The sequence below is a fragment of the Phascolarctos cinereus genome, unplaced genomic scaffold (genome assembly GCF_003287225.1).
Source record: "Phascolarctos cinereus isolate Bilbo 61053 unplaced genomic scaffold, phaCin_HiC Scaffold_3;HRSCAF=262, whole genome shotgun sequence".
Lineage (NCBI taxonomy): Eukaryota > Metazoa > Chordata > Mammalia > Diprotodontia > Phascolarctidae > Phascolarctos > Phascolarctos cinereus.
In genome coordinates this window covers 187,074,509-187,096,023 of record NW_027555736.1, presented here as the reverse complement: position 1 = coordinate 187,096,023, position 21,515 = coordinate 187,074,509, and the positions used below count along the sequence as shown (strand labels likewise).

General features: G+C 42.7%; 1 protein-coding gene across 2 annotated transcripts in view; it reads left to right on the top strand.

The window, feature by feature from the left end:
* The window catches only part of VPS39 (VPS39 subunit of HOPS complex), a 60,914-nt gene that overhangs the window by 36,577 nt on the left and 2,822 nt on the right, over positions 1 to 21,515 (top strand). For both annotated transcript variants that reach the window (XM_021009298.2, XM_078151357.1), the window contains 13 exons: positions 2,936 to 3,078; positions 5,082 to 5,225; positions 6,312 to 6,453; positions 6,592 to 6,678; positions 7,000 to 7,073; positions 10,790 to 10,888; positions 11,947 to 12,064; positions 12,895 to 13,023; positions 17,314 to 17,416; positions 17,706 to 17,751; positions 19,310 to 19,459; positions 19,748 to 19,882; positions 20,171 to 20,262. In XM_021009298.2, the coding sequence (XP_020864957.2) occupies positions 2,936 to 3,078; positions 5,082 to 5,225; positions 6,312 to 6,453; positions 6,592 to 6,678; positions 7,000 to 7,073; positions 10,790 to 10,888; positions 11,947 to 12,064; positions 12,895 to 13,023; positions 17,314 to 17,416; positions 17,706 to 17,751; positions 19,310 to 19,459; positions 19,748 to 19,882; positions 20,171 to 20,262 (1,462 nt within the window). The remainder of the gene's footprint in view (positions 1 to 2,935; positions 3,079 to 5,081; positions 5,226 to 6,311; positions 6,454 to 6,591; positions 6,679 to 6,999; positions 7,074 to 10,789; positions 10,889 to 11,946; positions 12,065 to 12,894; positions 13,024 to 17,313; positions 17,417 to 17,705; positions 17,752 to 19,309; positions 19,460 to 19,747; positions 19,883 to 20,170; positions 20,263 to 21,515) is intronic.

Below are 21,515 nucleotides of genomic sequence, written 5' to 3'. Positions count from 1 at the left end.
TTCCTCATCTGTATACCTAGGATAATAATAGCAGCTAGCTCAGAGGGTAGTCATGTGAATCAAATCAAATAGTATACGTGATATGCTCTGCAAAGTTTAAAAGAACTGTATACATGTGAGCTACTATAACTAGTTTTATTATGGTTATTATTTTCTCTTGGAAAATTCCATGAACTAATCAGTAATCATGTTTGTTAAATATTAGCTCAGGCTTAAGCAATGTTAGATTTTGAGACTATAGACCAGAATAGGGTAGTATGTAATTACTGTGATTTTATATAGTTCGTATTGGCATATCTATGGATAAGTTGTATTATCTGGTAAGCTATAAACTCCTTGAAGGCAGAGACTGCTTGATTTTTGTCTTTACATCCCTATGCCTTACACATAGTGGGACTTCATAAAGCTTGTTGTGGAAGGAAATTGTTATGGGAGTGGAAAGCCCAGCAAAGTCAAGAAAACTATTAAAAGTTAATATATGAACTCCTCCTGACGCCGTCCTCCTCCCATCCCTTCCCTCAACCCCCAACAGTATGAAGAAAGACAAAGGTACTCTGAGTGCTTTGTCTCTGATGAAATCATTTACCTCACAGACAGCTCAATAGTAAACATTCTCATATCTTTCTATTCCTCCTGTTGACGCCCTTCCTTATATGCATTCCTCTCCTTCCCCTTTGTATATTTTATGTGTTGAAGTTAAATTGCACCTAATGTATGCTTTGGTACCTCATATACTGAAGCTTATTAGTTTATAGTTTTCTTCCCTCCTACACATATCTCTCTTATTCAGATTTAAGATTATGACAATAATTACTTGATTACTAGGATTGCTGGAGTTCATTGTTATTTAGTAGAATATAAGAACAAAGTAAGACTCCTCTCTATCTCTTGTTTATTCATAAGTTGTTTGCCTGTCCATAAGTCTGATAGGTAATATGTTCTGTGTTCTTCAGATTTTCTTTTAATATCTCTATTTATATCTAGGTCATGTATCCATTTTGACCTTATCTTGGTAAATGGTGTAAGATATTGGTCTATGCCCAGTTTCTACCAGAGTGCTTTCCAGTTTTCCCAACAATTTTTATCAAATAATGAATTCTTATCCCCAAAATTTAGGTTTTTAGACTTGTCAAATACAAGTTTACTCTATTTGTTTGCTGCTGTAAGTTGTATGTCTACTCTGTTCCACTGATCTACCTTTCTATTCCTTAGTCAGTACTATATAGTTTTGAAAATTGCTGCCTTATTATATAGTAAGGTCTGGTACTGCTAAACCTGCTTCCTTTACATTTTGTTCCTTAGTTCCTTTGATATTCTTGACTTTTTGTTCTTCCAAATGAGTTTTATTATTACTTTTTTCTAATTCAGTAAAATATTTTTTTGTAATTTAATTGGGATGGCATTGAATATATAAATTAGTTTAGATAAAATTGTCATTTTTATCATGTTGGTCCTGCCTACCCATGAACAGTTATTAACAATTAAGACTGTTCTGTCATATCAAAGTACCACTTTGCCTTTTTTCCCCCTCAATTTTATTAATTTATTGATTCATCAACAATCACTTCCATATACTTTTGAGTTGAAAATTTTTCTCCCCCTTCCTCCCCCCACCCTCCCCAAGATGGCACGGCATACAACCTGATATAGGTTTTACATTTACGTTCCTATTAAACATATTTTCACATTAGTGAAGTTGTAAGTAAAAATTAAAACCAATAGGAGGAACCATCAGAAAGATGAAACAAAACTCAACAGAAGGTAAAAATAAGTGATAGCGATTCGACTTCCATAGTTCTTTCTTTGGATGTGGACAGCATTTTCCATCCCGAGGCCTCTGGAGGTGTTCTTAGATCCTTGTAATGCTGAGAAGGGTTCAGTTTAACAATATTAGTCATTGCATAACATGGCTGTTATTGTGTACAAAGTCCTCTTGGTTCTGCTCACTTCACTCAGCATCAGACCATATAGGTCTTTCCAGGTTTTTCTGAAGTCAGCCTGTTCATCATTTCTTATAGGACAATAGTATTCCATTACAATCATTTACCACAACTGGCTCAGCCATTCCCCAGTTGATGGGCATCCTCTCAATTTCCAATTCTTTGCCACCACAAAAAGAGCTATGAATATTTTTGTACATATGGGTCCTTTTCCCATTTGTTTGATCTCTTTGGGATATAGCCCTAGAAGTGCTATTGCTGGATTAAAGGGTATGCACATTCAGAGTACCACTTTGGATGAACTGGTAACCACAAGGTCCTTGGATTGGTGCTGTGTCAAGAATTGGGAGTCAGTAGCCAGGGTTTGAGTCTCAGCTCAGCTGTGGTGCTGGGCAAGTTATTTTTCTTTTTCTAGACTCACTTTCCACATCTATAAAATGAGGAGGTTAGATTAGATGGCCTCTGAGGTACTTTCCATTTGTAAAACTGTGATCCTGTAAGATAAGGCCTAAGTAAACACTGTCGTAGGATCTGGGTAGCTAAAGACTTGGCTTGTTACTTTGATGTTTGAAAGTCTAATAAATTTGATTATAAATGAGATAATTTTTTAGAATGACCTTGGTTCCAGTCATGGATCTAACTGAACAAAGATTATCTGCCATCTCTGCCAATGTTGTTTATGTTATAGCATGGAGTAGCTGAAGCTTTTTCATTCATTTTAGCTGAGGGATTGTTTACAGGTTGGTGAATGTGACCTCTTTACAGTTATTCTTAGTTCTTGGCGTTGTATAGTCTTCCTGGCTGAATAACCGGACAGACACAGGTTATGCTGACTGCATAACTGACTGCATGTCCTGATGGTTCAAACTAAGGCTTTGAACTTGCCCAGAAAGAATTGCTTTTGTCTTTCATTCAACTGGATGAGACAGTCCTGTGCAAGGAAAAAAAAAAGTCTGGACCCCTTCTCATAGAAGTCATGTTTGTCTTCCATGTAGATCCTACCCATGTGATGGGTTTGTATCCTGATTTGCTGCCCACTGAGTATAGGAAGCAGCTGCAGTATCCCAACCCGTTGCCAGTGCTCTCTGGGGCTGAACTAGAGAAGGCTCATTTGGCTCTAATTGACTACCTGACTCAGGTAAGTAGGGACTGGGGATGCTTCCTGGGAATTCTGTCTAGCACTAGTTTCAGTGATGGGTAAGATTGCAAACAGATGGCACAAAGGCCTTGGATAACCCACTGCTTTTCTGGGCTATTTCTCATGAGTTCTTTTGCCTAAGAGTCTCAGTTGTGAACAAGAGTGAAAGCTGACCCCTCTTATATATGACTCTCAGCTTCGCTATGTCTACATCGTAGTAATCTGTGTCTACCCTTGGAAAGTAGGTAAGTGTAATTTCTGAAGGAATCCAAAAGTACCATTTTGCCCCAAGCATCCATGGCTCAGTTCCTGCCATCTTGGATTATCGCTTATTACAAGTGGTCCCACTCAGAAGTGTATTAATACCTCTGAGAATCATTTTTTTTCTTTTACAGAATTTCCACAAGCCTCAGTTTCTATGCCTTTTTTTTACAGTAAGCACTTGGAGGTATTTATAGAACATTTGCTGTGCTGGCTGTTCTCCAATCCTGGTTCTGGGGAAATGGGCATAAGGGCAGGCCTACCTGTGCTGTGTACATTAGACACACCCTTGGCATTAGATTGCAGAGATGTGCCCGTCTTGTGAGCTAAAGGCTGGGGTGTTGCCTGAGCAGTGGCTGACAGGCAGTCTGTGAGGAGACCCCAGGTCAGCCTCCCCACGTGCTCTGCCTGGCATAAGCTCCAAGGGAAGGGGGCGTTCTGCCTCTAGATGTAAAGAGAAAACTGTAGCTTGTGAGTTACAGGGCTGATTGTCCCATGTACTGGCATTAGAATTGGGCATACTGCCAGAGAGAGTGCTTTTCTGCACATGTGTCCAGTTTAGGGATCTAAAGCACATGCAGAGTCATCTCCCTAGCTCCAGTGGGATGTAGCTGGGTTGCACCAAGTTTCCTGGCAGAAATTTCATCAGTGGCAATTTGGTAGCTATTTATAATTCTCAGACTCTCGTATTAAGGTGGAAATGAGGTTAGCTACTTAGGGGGTCCATGATCCCACAGGTGTGGGTGTACTCTTATACCCAGTGCAGACCACAAGCCCTCTCACCCTTTTGGTTCTGTGAGGCTCTTGTCCATATCTTTTTTTTTTGTCCATATCTTTTTGTAAATCTTCTGAAAAGGATCCACCTCTGGAGGTGGCCTTGTGCTTTTACTATCTCAGGGGTATGAGTGCAGTAGAGACATTGGAGTATGGTGGCTGGAGAAGAGTTAGGAAAACCTGGCCTCACATCCTGCCTCTGACACATCCTGGCTGTGTGACCCCAAGCATGTCACTTCATGTCCTCCCCTTCCCCCTAGGACTCCAGGCAACTTTCTAAGATTTGAACACATCTTCAGCTTGGCGTGAAAACATGCCTCCGATTGAGGGATCTAAGGCACATGCAGAGTCATCTCCCCAGTTGCACTAAGTTGCCTCTGGAGGAAATTAGCAGCCTGGGCCCTGTTTGTCTTCTGGGTGGCACAGTTTGTACCCTCATGTGCTGTCTGCTCTAAGTTTCAGAGAAGGTGATGGTCTGCCTTGGCTGAGAGAGGTGTCCTTGGCTGGCATTGCCTGCATCCTTGAGATCACCAGTTCAGTCTACATCCGCTTCCCCCCCAGCCTCCCTGTGGGGCTCGGCCTCTCTAGCTGCTCTCTCTCGTTTTTCACTGCGTGACCAGCCCCCAAAGTCATGCATGTCCTTTATGGTATATTCTGTGCCACCCCTCGGGCACAAGCCGTCATTGGTCATTGGCTCCAATCAGCTTGTTCCCTCCATGCATCTCTCCATTGCCCTTTGGGTTACTGATGGTTTGGGTTATTCGGGGATTGTGAGCTCCATGGTGTTAGAAGGGATTTGGGTGGCAGCAAAACAATTTTTTAACCATTGAGAAAGTGCCTCAGGATTCCCCAAATCCCAAATGGCAGGTGGCCATGTAGGCCTGAGGAGAACTTCCCCTGCTGGCCAAGGGGTGGGATTGGGGGATATTTAGCTTTGGTTTTCTATGCTTCATTCATCGCCTTTTCAGAAAAGAAACCAGCTGGTGAAGAAGCTCAATGACTCTGATCATCAGTCGAGTACCTCCCCCCTCATGGAAGGCACCCCCACAATCAAGTCCAAGAAGAAACTCCTGCAGATCATAGATACCACGCTGCTGAAGTGCTACCTCCAGGCGAGTGGCAGTGCCTGAGACCAAGTAGGGAAGCCATCTGGCACCTGGTGCTAACGAGTCAAAACCATCCTGGGCAGAGAAGTGGAACAGTTGTCCTAGTGTTTGTCATGTTTCTGATGATCCAGGCATTTGGTCGATAAGATAGGCTTTCTCTCTGTGGCCCTAAAGAAAGCTTGTTTCTTTTCAGCTCTAGCAAAGCCCTAGGTAGGGAAGAGGGTAGCTCATGAAGACATTTTTTTCCCCAGAAAGTTAAAACTAGAGGGGTTAGTAAATGAAGAAAAAAGCATTGATTAAGTGCTTACTGTTTGAAAAACACTGTCCTTTAAGGTGCCTTACTGCCTTGGTAAGGCTGGTTCGTGGCCCCGAGAGGGGGCAGCTGGTGGGAATGGGTGGCCTCTTCTCTGTAGCGATCCTCCTCTTGAATGATGGCTTTGGGAGCTAGGATGGAACTAGGGCTAGTGGTCTGGAGGATGTTGCTGTTGCTGGGGCTTTTAAGTTTACCCGCTTGTCAGCGGCAGTTGGTGAGTGGTTGGTGTCTTTGGTGGTGAGGATGGCTGGCTCCTTGTACACAAAGCTTGCCCTCCCTGGGTCTGGCAGGCAGAGCTGTCCCAAGGGCTGTCGGACTCCCCTGCCTGTCAACAGCAGTTGATCAGTGATTAGTGTTGGTTGTGGCAAGAATGGTGGGTCCATTCTCCCCTCAGTAACGGTTTTTGGGGCCAGGCCAGAAGCAAGACTGGTGGTCTGGGGGTGGGGGCTACTAGCATTCTCAGGGCTCATGGGCTTTTATCTCCATTATGGTCAGAAGGGGGGTGGTAGCAGTGACTTGCCTGGCACATACCACCTCCTTTCGCTTCCTCAGGGCATCTTGCTGCTTCAGCTGTGTGGGTTTACCTACCTTGATAAGACAACATTGGGCCTTTGCCCCTAAGGCTGATATCCTCTGGATCTTAAGCTGTGTCACAAGCTTTTTTCTGTTTGTGCAGTACTCCAGTACAGGACCAATACTGTGTGGGCCTAGAGAACAGGGAGGGAGTGGGGAAGATCCTCAGGGAGAAAATCTGATTCTACGTTGCACTCCTTCTGTAGACCAACATGGCCCTGGTGGCTCCATTGCTGCGTCTGGAGAACAATCATTGCCACATTGAAGAAAGTGAGCACGTGTTGAAGAAGGCTCATAAGTACAGTGAGCTGATCATCCTTTATGAGAAGAAGGGGCTTCATGAGAAAGGTGATGCCAACAGATTCTCAGTATTTGTCTGCCAGGGCCCCTTGGGGACCATGGGCTGGATGGTGTGGCTGCAATAAGTAGCCTACTCTCTGAGGAGTGGGACTGGCTCATAACAGCATTTTGGGGGTTTCTCACAAGCTCTGCAGGTGCTGGTGGACCAGTCTAAGAAAGCCAATTCCCCCCTGAAAGGCCATGAGAGGACAGTGCAGTATCTTCAGCATCTGGGTAAGCATCCCCTTTGGGGCAGCAAGATTCAGGAGAGGGACAAGGGGTCGGCTTGTTGAAAGGTACCTCATTTTAGTTGGTGTCTGACTCTTGGCAGTCTTGTTTCTCTTCTCTGGGAGCGCTTGACTTGTGGCCTCTGTGGGACGGCGCTGGTGTCCGCTTTCTTGTGGGACTTGGAGCTGGTGCACCAGGTGTGTGCAGGGAGCTGGCATTAGGGCTGCTTTGTCCTTTTAGCTTTCAGACCAAGGCACAATGGGCATTTTGGCACATCTGGGCTGTGACACCCCAGCTTCTTGTGAAATGTTCTGTTTCTTATTCTAGGCACAGAGAACTTGCATTTGGTGTTCTCCTACTCTGTCTGGGTGCTGAGAGACTTCCCAGAAGATGGGCTGAAAGTAAGTATTCTTAATTCCATCCCATCTTATCTGGACTCTCTTGTCGTGTCCTATTCCAGTAACAGAACTGTCACCGCCATCAATGCTTAATTATGTTTTATATTTTGTAGGTGCTTGTATATATGCACTTCTGTGTATACTGGCAAGAGAATGTAAGCTCCTTGAGGGCAGGGACTGTTGTTGTCCCTGCAACCCCAGCACGAGGCGCAGTGCTTGACATACAATCAGCATTGAGTAAATGCTTCTTGGTTAGTTGGTTGGTTGATTGACACGGGAGTCATAGAAGGGTCATGGTCTTTGGTTAAACATTGGGTGAGGGGAAGAGCTGTGACTCTCCAGAAAGCTTACTCGTATTCCTTGGGGTTCTCTCTGGCAGAAAGCTGTGTTCTTTGCTTGTTTGCTTTGTGGGAAGTCCTTAAACTATAAATTGAGAAAGAGGGTTATTGGAAGTGTTTATTTTTTAACTATTTAACTTAGGCTTTGCATGGATTAGGTTACAGTTCTCAAATTATGCTTATTTTTTACCATTAATTTTTTGTAGTATCTTATTTTTTCTTAATTGCATGTAAAGATAGTTTTCAACATTCACTTTTATAAGATTTTGAGTTTCCAATTTTTTTCTCCCTCCCTTCCCTTTCCTCTCCCCAAGGAGGCATGCAGTCTGATATAGGCTGTATGTGTACAATCCTATTAGACTTATTTCCACATTAGTTATGTTGTAAAGAAAGAATCAGAACAAAAGGGAAAAACCATGAGAACTGTATTTCCCTCCGTCCTGTTTCCTCCCCCCGTTTATTCTGTTCTCTCTCTCCTTTCACCTTGTCCCTCCTCAAAAGTGTTTTGCTTCTGACTACTCTCTCCCTCAGTCTGCTCTCTCTTCTATCATTCCTCTCCCATCCCCCACCCCTACTTCTCTTAATCCGCTTCCCCTCCTACTTTCCTGTAGGGTAAGATAGATTTCTTTGCCCAACTACGTGTGTATGTTATTCCTTCTTTGAGCCAATTCTGGTGAGAGTAAAGTAGACTCACTCCCCCTCACCTCTCCCTTCTTCCCCTCCACTGTAAGAGCTTTTTCTTGCCTCTTTTATGTGAGGTTATTTACCTCATTCTACCTCTCCCTTTCTCTTTCTCCCAGTACTTTTTTCTTTCAACCCTTAATTTTATTTTTTAGATATCATCCCTTCACAGGGCACACCTGTGCCCTCTGTCTGTATATACTCCTTCTAACTACCCTAATACTCTGGGCTTTTCATCAGAAATGCTTGAAAGTCCTTTATCTCATTGAATGTCCATTTTTTTCCCTCTGAAGGATTATACTCAGTTTTACTGGGTTGGCGATTCTTGATTGTAATCCTAGCTCCTTTGCCCTCCAGAATATGATATTCCAAGCCCTCCGATCCTTTAATGTAGAAGCAGCTAAATTTTGTGTTATCCTGACTGTGGCTGCACCATACTTGAATTGTTTCTTTCTGACTGCTTGCAGTATTTTCTCCTTGACCTGGGAATTCTGGGATTTGGCTATAATATTCCTGGCAGTTTTCGTTTTGGGATCTTTCAGGAGGTGATTGGTGGATTCTTTCCATTTCTGTTTTACCCTCTGGTTCTAGAATCTTAGGGCAGTTTTCCTTGATAATTTCTTGAAAGATGATGTATAAGCTCTTTTTTTTCATCATGGCTTTTAGGTAGTCTAAAACTTTTTAAATTATCTCTCCTGGATCTGTTTTCCAGGTCAGTTGTTTTTCCAGTGAGATATTTCACATTGTCTTCTATTTTTTTCATTCTTTTATTGTTTCTTGATTTCTGATAAAGTCATTAGCTTCCATTTGCTCCATTCTAATTTTTAAGGAATTATTTTCTTCAGTGGGCTTTTGGACCTCCTTTTCCATTTGGCCAGTTCTGGTTTGTAGGTCATTCTCCTCCTCATTGGCTTTTCAGACCTCTTTTGCCATTTAGCTTAGTCTGTTTTTTAAGTGTTATTTTCTTCATTGTTTTTTTGGGTCTTCTTTACCAAGCTGTTGACTTGTTTTTCATGATTTTCTTGTATCACTCTAATTTCTTTTCCCAGTTTTTCCTCTACCTCTCTTACTTGATTTTCAAAATCCTTTTTGAGCCCTTCCATGGCCTGAGATCAATTCATATTTTTCTTAGAGGCTTTGGATGTAGGAACTTTGTGTTATCTTCTTATGAGTGTGTTTTGATCTTTCTTGTCACCATAATAACTTTCTGTAGTCAGAGTGTTTTTCCATTGCTTGCTCATTTTCCCAGCTTATTATTTGACTTGACTTTTCACTGTTTGTTAAAGTAGGGCTCTGCTTCCAGAGTGGAGGGTGCACTATCTCAAGCTTCAGGGATTTTGTGCAGCTGTTTTCACAGCTATCTCTAGGGACCTGTAAGTTTTCAATTCTTCCAAGGTGATGTGATCTAAGGATAAGTGTTTACTCCTCTCCTGGTCTGTGCTCTGGTCTGTGAGTGACCATAAGCACTTTGTCCTGGAACTGTGAGGGGAGTGCCCCCTCCACCCATCCCCTCCCCACTTCTGCCTGCAAGCTCTGCTATGCTAGTATTCCTCCTTGCCTTGGGACTGCCAGCCAGGGCTGTGAGCTGGATCCAAGGATGGGCAAAGCAACAGCATCCTGCCTCAGTGCTGGCAGAAAGACCCCTGTAATCTCCTTCTAACCAGTTGTTTGACTCCCTTACTGTCTGTGGGCTGAGAGCTCCAGAAGCAGCCACTGTTGCTGCCATTGCAAATTCAGTCATTCCCATGGCCTGCTCTGGTTTGCTGAGGCCGAGGCTGTGCTGGTGTGGCCTGTGCTGATGCCACCTGTGCTGAACTGTGCTCTACTCTCACCCAGGTGCACCTAACCTTTTTTGCTGACCTTCTATATTATCTTTGGTGTCTGTGGGCTGAGAGGTCTGGAAGCCGCTGCTGCCAGTGATTCAGTTCCCCTGAAGCCTGCTCCGGGTTTGCTGGGGCTGGGTCTGCGCTGGCATGGCCTGAGCTGGACTGTGCTCTTCTCTCATCCTGGTGCAGCAGACCTTTCCTGCTGACTTTTCCAAATTGTCTTAGGCTGGAAATTTGTTTTACTCCGTCTTTTTGTGAATTCTCCTGCTCTAGAATTTGTTTAGAGTCATTTTTTAAAGGTATTTGGAGGATTTTGGGGGAGAGCTCAGGTGAGTTCCTGCCTTTACTCCACCTTCTTGGTTCCACCCCTCAAATTATGCTTAGTAACTGGCCTATATACATTGAAGCCTTTTACTATACCAATGTGTGGAGTCAGTGAGTGTCTGACTTGGATAATGGTGGAGTTAATTTTAAATTCCTATATTCCAGTGACAGGTTGTTCTTTTGGGACTCCATTTGATATTGTGGTAGGTCCTTAGGGGGTTTAAGTCATTGTATAGAGCAGTTAAGGACAACAATGCACATGGTATAGTGGAAAGAAGATCATCAGGGCTGACTGGGAGTCAAGATTTGGGGTTCAGTTCCTGGTTCTGTTACACCAGCTGTGTGATACTGGGTAACTCTTTGGGTCTCAGTTTTCTCTTTTGTAAAAATGAGGGGTTTGAGGTTGATGACTTCTGAGCTGGCAGGTAGGCTCTCCTCCTACCTGTATCAAACATTCTGTGACTCCTCCACCTGCCTCCATCTTCCTGAGCTCTCAGCTTGGGATGTCCAGCAGTGGTTCTGCTGATGGAAACATATTTTGTTCTGACAGATATTTACTGAAGATCTCCCTGAGGTGGAGGCTCTACCACGGGATCGTGTGCTGAACTTTTTAATAGAAAACTTTAAGGGCCTAGCTATTCCCTATTTGGTAAGATGCTGTTTTTTTTTTTCTAATTCATTTAATAAAGTTCACCACTAAGCCATCCTGGAGCACAGGTGTTCAGGTCATGGGGCATGTGAGATGGGTGTCTGTGCCCTTTAAGAATGGATAGACACCTTCTGATAGAGAAGTGGTGGACTTAGAGTGAAGACTTAGACATATTGTTTTTGGACATGGCCAATGAGGGAATTTGTTTTGCTTGATGGTGCATGTTTATAATAGGGGCTTTGTTTTTCTTGCTTTATCAGTGGTTGGGAGTGAATTGTTGGAAGGGGGAGAGAAGGTAGATAGATCTTTGTGAAAATAAAATTGAATTTAAAAAAAGAATGTGTAGAATTGTAAGATGAGAGATTTACTTCAGTATCCTTTGAAAGAGACATTCTGGCAAACTATATTTGGTGCCCAGAGTAGATGTTTTGGCACTTCATACATTTCATGACATTTCATACATTTATGGCAAGCTGTGATTGGTGAAAAAGAAAGACTTAATGGAAATTCCGGTGCTACATTGGTCCACCTTGATTCAGTAATGATCACAGGAGAAGCAAATAGGTTTTAAATATCTAAAAGAAAACACCTTAGGACAGGGTAGGATTGTTGGGATTAACTAGGTAAATTCATGGGTTAAAATTTAAAAAGACTGGTAATCAGGCAATTCATTCCTGAAACTCAAAAGAATTAACAGTGAAATTTATAAAAAGCTACTACTTAGATTTATAGCTTGATTAAGCTTTACAAGGGGTAAAACTTTACAGGGGTATCTGAGTTAAATTATCTGTGTAAGGGCAGCTAGGTGGCACGGTAGGTAGAGTACCAGGCCTGGAGTCAAGAAGATTCATCTTCTTGAGTTCAAATTTGGCCTCAGATACTTACTAGCTGTGTGACCCTGGGAAAGTCACTTAATCCTGTTTGTCTCATCTGTAAAGTGAGCTAGAGGAGAAAATAGCAAACCACTCCAGTATCTTTGCCAAGAAAACCCCAAATGAGGTCACAAAAAGTTGGACATGACTGAAATAGAAAATATAGGCCAAACCTGTTTTTCATAGGAACACATCATCCATACCTGGGAAGAGACGGGTTCTGAGTTCCACAACTGCCTTATCCAGCTGTACTGTGAGAAGGTCCAAGGACTGATGAAGGAATACCTTAGCTCCTTTCCTACAGGTATAGATGATCTTAAAAACCTAGTTGTCTCATGGGCTTGGAGAAAGCATAGAACTTGTCAACATGGAGCACGGGGTGGTGGCACGCAACACAAAACCTTGTACATTTGAGCTTTGTAAAAGCAAATCATTTTATGGGAAGAAAACTTTTGGAATTTTCTTTTTTCTTTTTTCTTTTTTTTGGACATGGTCCTCACCCTTTTTCAGGCCCTTCTCCCCTTTCACCTAGATTAGTATAATGGCCTCCACATTGGACTTCCTGCTTCCCTTCTGTACTCCTTGAAATCCTGCTCCACATTGAGATCTCTAAAGGATAGATATTACCTTGCCACTACCCTCCTTAGTGGGCACCTGGGTGGCACAGTGAAAAGAGTGCTGGGCCTGGAGTCAGGATAACCTGAGTTCAAATCCAGCCTCAGACACTTACTAGCTGTGTGACCCTGGGCAAATCATCTAACCCTGTTTGCCTCGGTTTGCTCATCTGTCAAGTGACTCCTTTTGGAGGAGTCAGTGAGCCCAGGTTAACCAATGGTAGAAGTCAGAGTAGGAACTGCAGGTTGGCCTACATAAATTACTCCCTATCTCTGAGAACCACCCCCAAGGAGAGGATGAAGTCCTAGAGCCAGCCTACTGCAGTGTTGGGAAGAAACCAGTGTTGTTGCCAGGCCTTTCACCTGGTAAACAAGACATGCTTCTGTCTTGTATTTTTGTGGTACATACAGACTACTACTTAAGTAGCTCATTCTGAGTGTGACATTCTTTTTATTCATTGGGATTATGACGTTACCCCCTTGTGGACCTTCTCTTGCACTGAGCCTGGTTTTCCCATAGATAAAACTCCAGTCCCTGCTGGTGAGGAAGAGGGTGAGCTGGGAGAATACCGACGGAAGCTCCTCATGTTCCTGGAGATCTCTAGCTGCTATGATCCAAGTCAGCTCATCTGTGACTTCCCTTTTGATGGTGAGTATCTAACTGGAGGCCACAACCTACTGCAGTTTTCAGGAAGGCACAAATTCGTGTTTGTATAGGGCCTTAGGGTTTAGAGAGCACCTTCATTTTTGTTGTTTTATGTTGATCCTCATAACAACCCTTTGAGGAAGCTTTTCTTATGTAATCAGTATTGTTAACCCTGCATTGCATAACTAAGTATTTAAATAGTAATTAAGTAAGTAGTATTGTCATCTAATTCATTTAGTCAGCAAATATGTATTAAAACCTAGTTCTTTTAGCTACCATCCTACCATACCACTCTGCCTCTCTCTTCTTTCTAACATGAGCTCCCTTTTCTTTTCCATTCTGTACCTCAGATTCCCTTAACACTGTCCTTTGTTCTCTCTTCCTGTACCATAGGGTCTTAGGAAAAAAAAGAAAAAAGGGGTCCTTCTTGCCAAGGCAAACCCTTTTGCAGTACTTGTGCCCTTTGATCCTATTCCCCCTGTCTCCTCTGGGAGTTTCTCTCTCTGTTTGTGCCCTCTTTCTTTCTAATCTTCAGTCCCTCTTTATCCACTAGCTCTTTCTCTGCTGTCTACAAATATGACCAGATTACCACTCCCCCATTCTTAAAAACAACGTGATTCTTTCTTCTCCTCAGACTATAATTCTTTATCTCCCTTTCATTTCATAGCCAAATTTCTAGAAAAAGCCATTTATACTCATTACCTCCATTTCCTCATGTCTTACTAACTTCTCAGATGCTAAACTGAAGCTGTTCTTACCACAGTTATCAACAGTCTCTTAATTATTAAATCCAATCTTCAGTCCTGATCTTTGACCTCTCTGCAGCTTCAGACACAACCACTTCCTTTTCCTAGACATGGTTTTCCTTGCCTTTTGTGATACCTACCATTCTCTTCCAGTTCTCCTCTTACCTTTCTGCATACTGTCCTTTGCTGGGCCATCTTTTATGTCCTGCATCACCAGCTGTTGGCAGGACACTGTACTTCATTGTCCAGTAGGCATCTCAGACTCCACTCAGACTCCTTCCCAAACCTCCCCTATTCCTATTCCTGTTCCTCCTATTCCTGAGGTTAGTATGAACACCACCATAACTTTCAGTCACTGAGGTTACAACCTTGGAGTCATTGTCTACTCTTCACTCTCTGTTACCCCCAGTGTTCAGTTAGTTTCCAAGTTTTGTCAGTTCTATCTCTACAAAATCTGCTGCATCCATCCCCCTTTTTTTTCCCCCTAGTGCACATGGTCCTCACCCTTTTTCAGGCCCTTCTCCCCTTTCACCTAGATTAGTATAATGGCCTCCACATTGGACTTCCTGCTTCCCTTCTGTACTCCTTGAAATCCTGCTCCACACTGAGATCTCTAAAGGATAGATATTACCTTGCCAGTGCCCTGCTTAGTGGGCAGCTAGGTGGCACAGTGGAAAGAGTGCTGAGCCTGGAGTCAGGAAAACCTGAGTTCAAATCCAGCCTCAGACACTTACTAGCTGTGTGACCCTGGGCAAATCATCTAACCCTGTTTGCCTCGGTTTGCTCATCTGTCAAGTGAGCTGGAGAAGGAAATGGCAAAGCTCTCCAGTATCTTTGCCAAGAAAATCCCAAATGGGGTCATGATGAGTCAGACATGACTGAACAACCGCCACTCCCACCACCCTGCTCAGTGAGCTCCAAGGTCTTTGCTTTGCATCTAAAGCCCTTCACAGTTTGGCTCTACCCTGACTTTCTGAGCCCGTGTCCTGCTGCTGTTCCTCACACACTCTCTGTTCCATTCAAAGCTGTCCTGCTTGCTGTTCCCTGTACGTGACATTCTGTCTCCAACCTCCACACCTTTGACCAGTGAGAGAGGAGAATACTTTCCTTTCTCACCTCTGTCCCCTGGAATCATACTCTCACCTCCTTTCTAGGCTCAGCTCAGGTGCCGCCTCCTGCATGAGGCTTTTTCCATCTCTCCTGTTGTTAATACCCTTTCCCACTCTGGGCCTACCCCCGCCCCCAAATTACTTTGTTTTTATTTTGTACCTAAAATGTAAGTGCCTCGAAGGCAGGGAACATTTGTTTTGTCTTTGTACCCCATGTAGTAGGGGTTTGCCATGTAGTAGGTGCTTAGTAAATGCTTGTTGAATTGAGTTGAAATGAAACTCACAGCAACTTGGTGAAGAAAACATGCAGTCCATTTGTTTAGGTATCTGTGCTCCAATTTCTTCCCTGTGGAGTAACCGCATTGTGTCTAAAAGCGTTCCCTTCTCTCTTTGGCTGTGTGCTCACACATTTATCACCAGCCAAGTTTAAATTTGTTCCATTGCATGTGTTTGTGGCCGAGCTTATTCTTTTCTGATTCAGTAGAACCATAAACTCAGTGATTGATATGATTTCCTGGAAAAAATTGTGAATTGTCTTTACTCGGGTACAGGTCAGTCCTGTGATTGCTCATATTTTGAGTGTTTCTAGTTATTAACTCCTTGGGGGGAAAACTTTAATAGTAGAAATAATATCTCTTCTCTTATTCTAGTCCCATGCTGTGCCATTCCTCTTGCAGTAGGGGTTAATTTTTTTTTATAATTAATTTATTTTTAGTTTTCAGCATTCATTTCCATAAGCTTTTGCATTTTAAATTTTCTCCCCCTCCCACTTATTCCTCATGCCCCCCCCCAGAGTGTGCAGTCTGATATAGGCTCTACGTATATATTCATGTTAAGCATATTTTTCCATTAGTTATGATGTAAAGAACCATTAGAACTAATGGGAAGAACCACAAGAAAAAAGAAACAAAACAGAAGAAAAAAAAAGAGCAAATAGTATGCTTCAATCTGAATTCAAACTCCATTGTTCTTTCTCTGGATGTGAAGAGCATTTTCCATTATGAGACTTTTGGAGATGTCTTAGGTCCTTGCATTGCTGAGAAGAACCAAGTCTATCAAAGTTGGTCATAGCACAAGGTGGCTGTGACTGTGTACAACGTTCTCTTGGTTCTGCTCGCTTCACTTAGCATCAGTCCATACAAGTCTTTCCAGATTTTTCTGAAATCAGCCTGTTCATCATTTCTTATAGCACAATAGTATTCCATTACATTCATATACCACAACTTGTTGAGCCATTCCCCAGTTGATGGGCATCCCCTCAATTTCCAATTCTTTGCCACCACAGAAAGAGCCGCTATAAATATTTTTGTACATGTAGGTCCTTTTCCCATTTCTGTGATCTCTTTGAGATACAGACCTAGAAGTATTGGATCAAAGGGTATGCACATTTTTATAGCCCTTTGGGCATAGTTCCAAATTGCTGTCCAGAATGGTTGGATCAGTTCACAACTCTACCAACAATGCATTAATGTTCCGATTTTCCCACATCTTCTCCAACATTTATCATTTTCCTGTTTTGTCATGTTAGCCAATCTAATAGATGTGATGTGGTGCCTCAGAGTTGTTTTGATTTGCATGTCTCTAATCAATAGCGATTTAGAATATTCATATGACTATAGATATCTTTATTTTCTTCCTCTGAAAACTGCCTGTTCATATCCTTTGACCATTTATCAGTTGGAGAATGACTTGTATTCTTATAAATTTGACTAAGTTCTTTATATATTTTAGAAATGAGGCCTTTATCAGAGACACTGGTTGTAAAAATTCTTTCCGATTTTTCTGCTTCCCTCCTAATCTTGGATGCACTGGCTTTTTTTGTACAAAAACTTTTCAATTTAATGTAATCAAAATTATCCATTTTGCATTTCATAATGTTCTCTATCTCTTGTTTGGTCATAAATTCTTCCCTTCTCCATAGATCTGAAAGGCAAACTATTCCTTGCTCTCCTGGTTTGCTTATAGTATCACTCTTTATATCTAAATCATGTACCCATTTTGACTTTATCTTGGTATTGGGTGTAAGATGTTGGTTTATGTCCAGTTTCTGCCGTGCATTTTTCTAGTTTTCCCAGCAGTTTTTGCTAAATAGTGATTTCTTATCCCAGAAGCTGGGGGTCTTTGGATTTATTAAATAGTAGAATACTGTAGTCATTGACTATTATGTCTTGCATACCTAACATATTCCACTGATCCACCATTCTATTTCTTAGTCAGTACCAAGTAGTTTTAATGATTGCTGCTTTATAATACAATTTAAGATCTGGACAGCTAGGCCACCTTCCTTTGCATTTCTTTTGATTAATTCCCTTGATATTCTGGACTTTTTGTTCTTCCAGATGAATTTTGTTATTTTTTTTTCTAGCTCTGTAAAATAATTTTTAGGTAGTTTGGTTGATATGGCATGGGGTTAAATTTTTAAAAAATTTTTCTTGTAGGTCTCCTAGAGGAAAGAGCTCTCCTTTTGGGGCGAATGGGGAAACATGAACAAGCCCTCTTCATTTATGTCCACATTCTGAAGGATACAAGGATGGCTGAAGAGTAAGTGACCTCTCTGATCCTAATCATACTTTCTGTGAATTTCTAGATTTGGGTGTATGTTATTTAGAATCAGAAGAGACCAGAAGGGTAGCTGGAAACATCCCACCACAGGAACGCCAGCTGCCTATGTTGAGTACCCACTAGAGTGAAAATGGTTTGCTACAATGGCCCTCAGTTCTAATGCAATCTCTAATAGATCATAAAGCTGTTAGATGAATGGAAATTACCTTAGTCCATTAAACTTTGTCTGGCCTTATCCCGTTTCTGACTCGCTGTGTTTCACTTCCAGGTACTGCCATAAACACTATGACCGTAACAAAGACGGCCACAAAGATGTGAGTAGTGACCCCAGTCCTGGCTGTCTTGTGGTTATTGCATGTGGTCACGTGTGTCTGACCGTGCACGACCTACCCAGCCCTCTTCAGGTTGATCGTAGGTTACTCTGATTGGAGTGAATTGCTGAGATAGCGTGGGTCAGTGTGTTGGTGCGATTTCGATGCCTGTGATTGATCTGTAGGTGGATCAAACATTATAACCAGGAACAGTTAAAAGTGAGCCGCTTGTCTGCCACCGTTTTTCTTTATATCCCCGGCAGTTAGCACAGTGCTTCATACGTAGTAGGTGCTTAATAAATGTTTGTTGACTTGATTTATCCTACTTCCTATGATGCTCTAGATTTAGGTATATGCTTTTTTTAAGAAGCAGGATCATAGGGGCAGCTAGGTGGCGCAGTGGGTAGAGCACCGGCCCTGAATTCAAATCTGGCCTCAGACCAAACACTTGACACTTAGTAGCTGTGTGTCCCTGGGCAAGTCACTTAACCCCAATTGCCTTTAAAAAAAAAAAAAGGAATCAGGATCATAGGGGCAGCTAGGTGGCACAGTGGATAGAGCACCGGCCCTGGAATCAGAAGGACCTGAGTTCAAATTCGGCCTCAGACACATAACACTTACTAGTTGTGTGACGCTGGGCAAGTCACTTAACCCCCATTGCCCAACCAAAAAATCCAACAAAAACCCAACAAAAAAGAATCAGGATCATAGAATTTTAGAGCTGAAGATAATCTTTAGAGATCATCTAATCTAATCCTTCTTCATTGTATTGGTGAAGAAAGCAGAGCCTAAATGGCATATGTCAAAGGTTATCCAATTACTGGAGCACAATGAGAGCCTGGGCCTCCTAACTCCCTGGCGGTTGCTCTTTTCAGCTTTTCATTTTGGTACAGTGATGTTGTACAAGTCAGTTTTAGAACTGGTACCAGTCCATTGTACTGAATCACCGTTGGGGCTTGGCTCTCACCTATCAAGGCCTTGGCATAGACTGGGGCCTCAGCTTTGAAACCCCAGCATAAAGGAAAAACCTTTACTGAGTTACACTTAGTTTTTCCTCCTTTTTTTATTTTGATTGCCAACTTAATTTTATATATATTTTAAAAAACATTTTTATTTTGAGTTCCAAATTCTCTCCTTCCCCTCTCCCTTTCCTGAGATGGTAAACAGTCAGATATAGGTTATACATGTGCAATTATGTAAAACTTTTCCATATCAGTCATTTTGTCATGTACATTTTAAATATATAAAAATTAATGACTTTTAAGACACTAGCTGTGTGACTCTAGGCAAGAAATCCCTTAAACTCTCTTGTGCCTTAGTTTCTTCGTGTCTAAGGGTAGGCAGTTGGATTCCATGACTTCTAAGGTCCCTCTCAACTTTAACTCTATGATCCTGTGACTCCCGTGAGCTAGATGACAGCCACTGCCTCTAGACTTCCCTCTGTATAAAACTGAGCTTTTCACCATCCCTCCGATTCAGCTGGTATTTTGGGATTCTCTGAAGGTCACTAGTACTCAATGTCAATTGATTGGTATATTTTGACTGGATTTATGTGAAACAGGTATATCTGTCCCTGCTTCGGATGTATCTGTCCCCACCTAGTGTTCACTGCCTGGGGCCAATCAAGATGGAGCTGCTGGAGCCCCAAGCTAATCTCCAGGCTGCTCTGCAGGTTTTGGAATTACATCACAGCAAGCTGGACACCACCAAGGTCAGGATCACCCTGTCTCTGTCTCTCTGTCTCTCTGTCTCTATCTCTCCTCTGTCTCTTTCTCTCCCCCCATCAGTTTACCTTCTTTGAATTGAGGGGAAGGAATACATAGCATTAGGGCTGGACAGAGAAACAAGTTCAGCTATTTGACCTTCTTTGAATTGAGGGGAAGGAATACATAGTATTAGGGCTGGACAGAGAAACAAGTTCAGCTATTTGAAAAGGTTTCTGCATCTTTCACTGTTCTGCATGGCTCACCATCCCTCCTTTGTGTTCCTCTGCCCTCAGGCCATCAACCTTCTTCCTGCCAACACTCAGATTAATGAGATACGCATCTTTCTGGAGAAGGTCCTGGAGGAAAACGCACAAAAGAAACGTTTCAATCAAGTCCTCAAAAACCTTCTTCAGGCGGAGTTCCTAAGGGTACAGAACACCAGAGCTCTTCTTCATTCTCTGCCTGAGTCTGTGTCCTGATCTCTTTCTGTGAACTGACATCAGAGTGCCTTCAGCCATGTGCTTTACACATAGGTCACATCCAGAGATGAATTTGACCTTTAGTTCCCAGCTCTCTTAGTGAAAGAAATTGGTGAAAACCAAGGTGGGGAAAGGGAGGGAGCAGGGATGCCATAAATGTACTTTTCTGCCTTCCTTTCTTGTGGGGATAGCTGCGTGGGGTTCACATGCAGTTGGGTTTTGGTCATGTCCCTCCAGGTCCAGGAGGAGCGCATTTTCCACCAGCAAGTGAAGTGTATCATCACAGAGGAGAAGTTGTGCATGGTGTGTAAGAAGAAGATAGGGAACAGGTGAGCCTCCCAGACAGGCCTGGCCTGGCCTCTGCCTCTTCAGGTTCTCCTCTAACAACCCGCAGCCTTGCTCCACACCTAGACCCCTAGGACTGGGTGGGTACCTTGGAGACACTGTCTCAGGGAAGACAGTAAGCAGGGATGAGTATTGAAATGCTCCCATGCCCAGACTCTTGGTTCTGAAGTGACTTGATCAGGGATGAAGCAATACAGGAAGTGGATTTTTAAAAATCCTCCTAGATTTTCTTATATTTTTATATACATGTGTTTGTAACAGGTTTTGTTTTTCTTGCTTTCTCAACTTGGGAAAATAGAGAATGGAGGGAAGTGGGAAGGAGATAATGTGGACCTTAAAAGAAAAGAAAATGGAATTTAAAAAAATGAACAGTCTGCTTCTTATGGAAATCTTGGAGGAGGGGGCCAGTTTCAGGACCACTGATGTATAGGGGTGGATCTCTGTTTTTCTTGAAAGGTGGGCACAATTGCTACTGATGTACCCTACTGCTTTTAAGCCGTTTGAAATTCACCTTTGTGCCATCTCTGGCCTTAACAGATGGAGTAAATGCTTGTTCTGTTTCCAGGCTCATTTATTGAAAAGACAGATTTATAATTTTGAATTTTGACCTTTGAAATGGGCTTATACTAAGCAGCCCAAAGAGATTAGACACCTAGCTGGTGACTGACTTGGCTACTTTTTTGAAATTTTAGAGATTTAATGCAGTTATCGTCCAAAGCAGTCAGGTCATGTCTGGGGCATTGAGTCCTGGGTGGTTAAAACCATAGCCTATCAGAAACAACTGAAGGAATTCTGGGGTTGTTTAGCTTGGAGATGCAGTGACTTAAGGGAGGATATAGTGGAGAAGGGATTAGACTGGTTCCCCTTAGCCCTGCAGGATAAAACCAGCACTAGGGGTAGAAGTGCCAGAAACACAGATTTCAACTCAGTATAAAGAAGAACTCTGCAGTGGTCATGCCCACAGAGGGAACGGGCTGTCTCAGCAGAGAGTGAGCCTGCCATTCCTGCAGGGCTTCAGTATAGATGACTCTGCAAAGCAAATGTTGTGTGACTTCCTTTGTGTGGGAGTGGAGCTGGAAGACTGGGAGGCTTCAGGTCTGGTTTCTTCAGATACTTTGTCAGGACAAGCCTGCAGGCTAAGCCAGCTTTGATACATGGGCCTGCATGTTCCCTCTGCCCGCTTTTGGTGTTTGCATGCTGTTGATTAACATGTTGATTAACAGGAGATATGTGCACA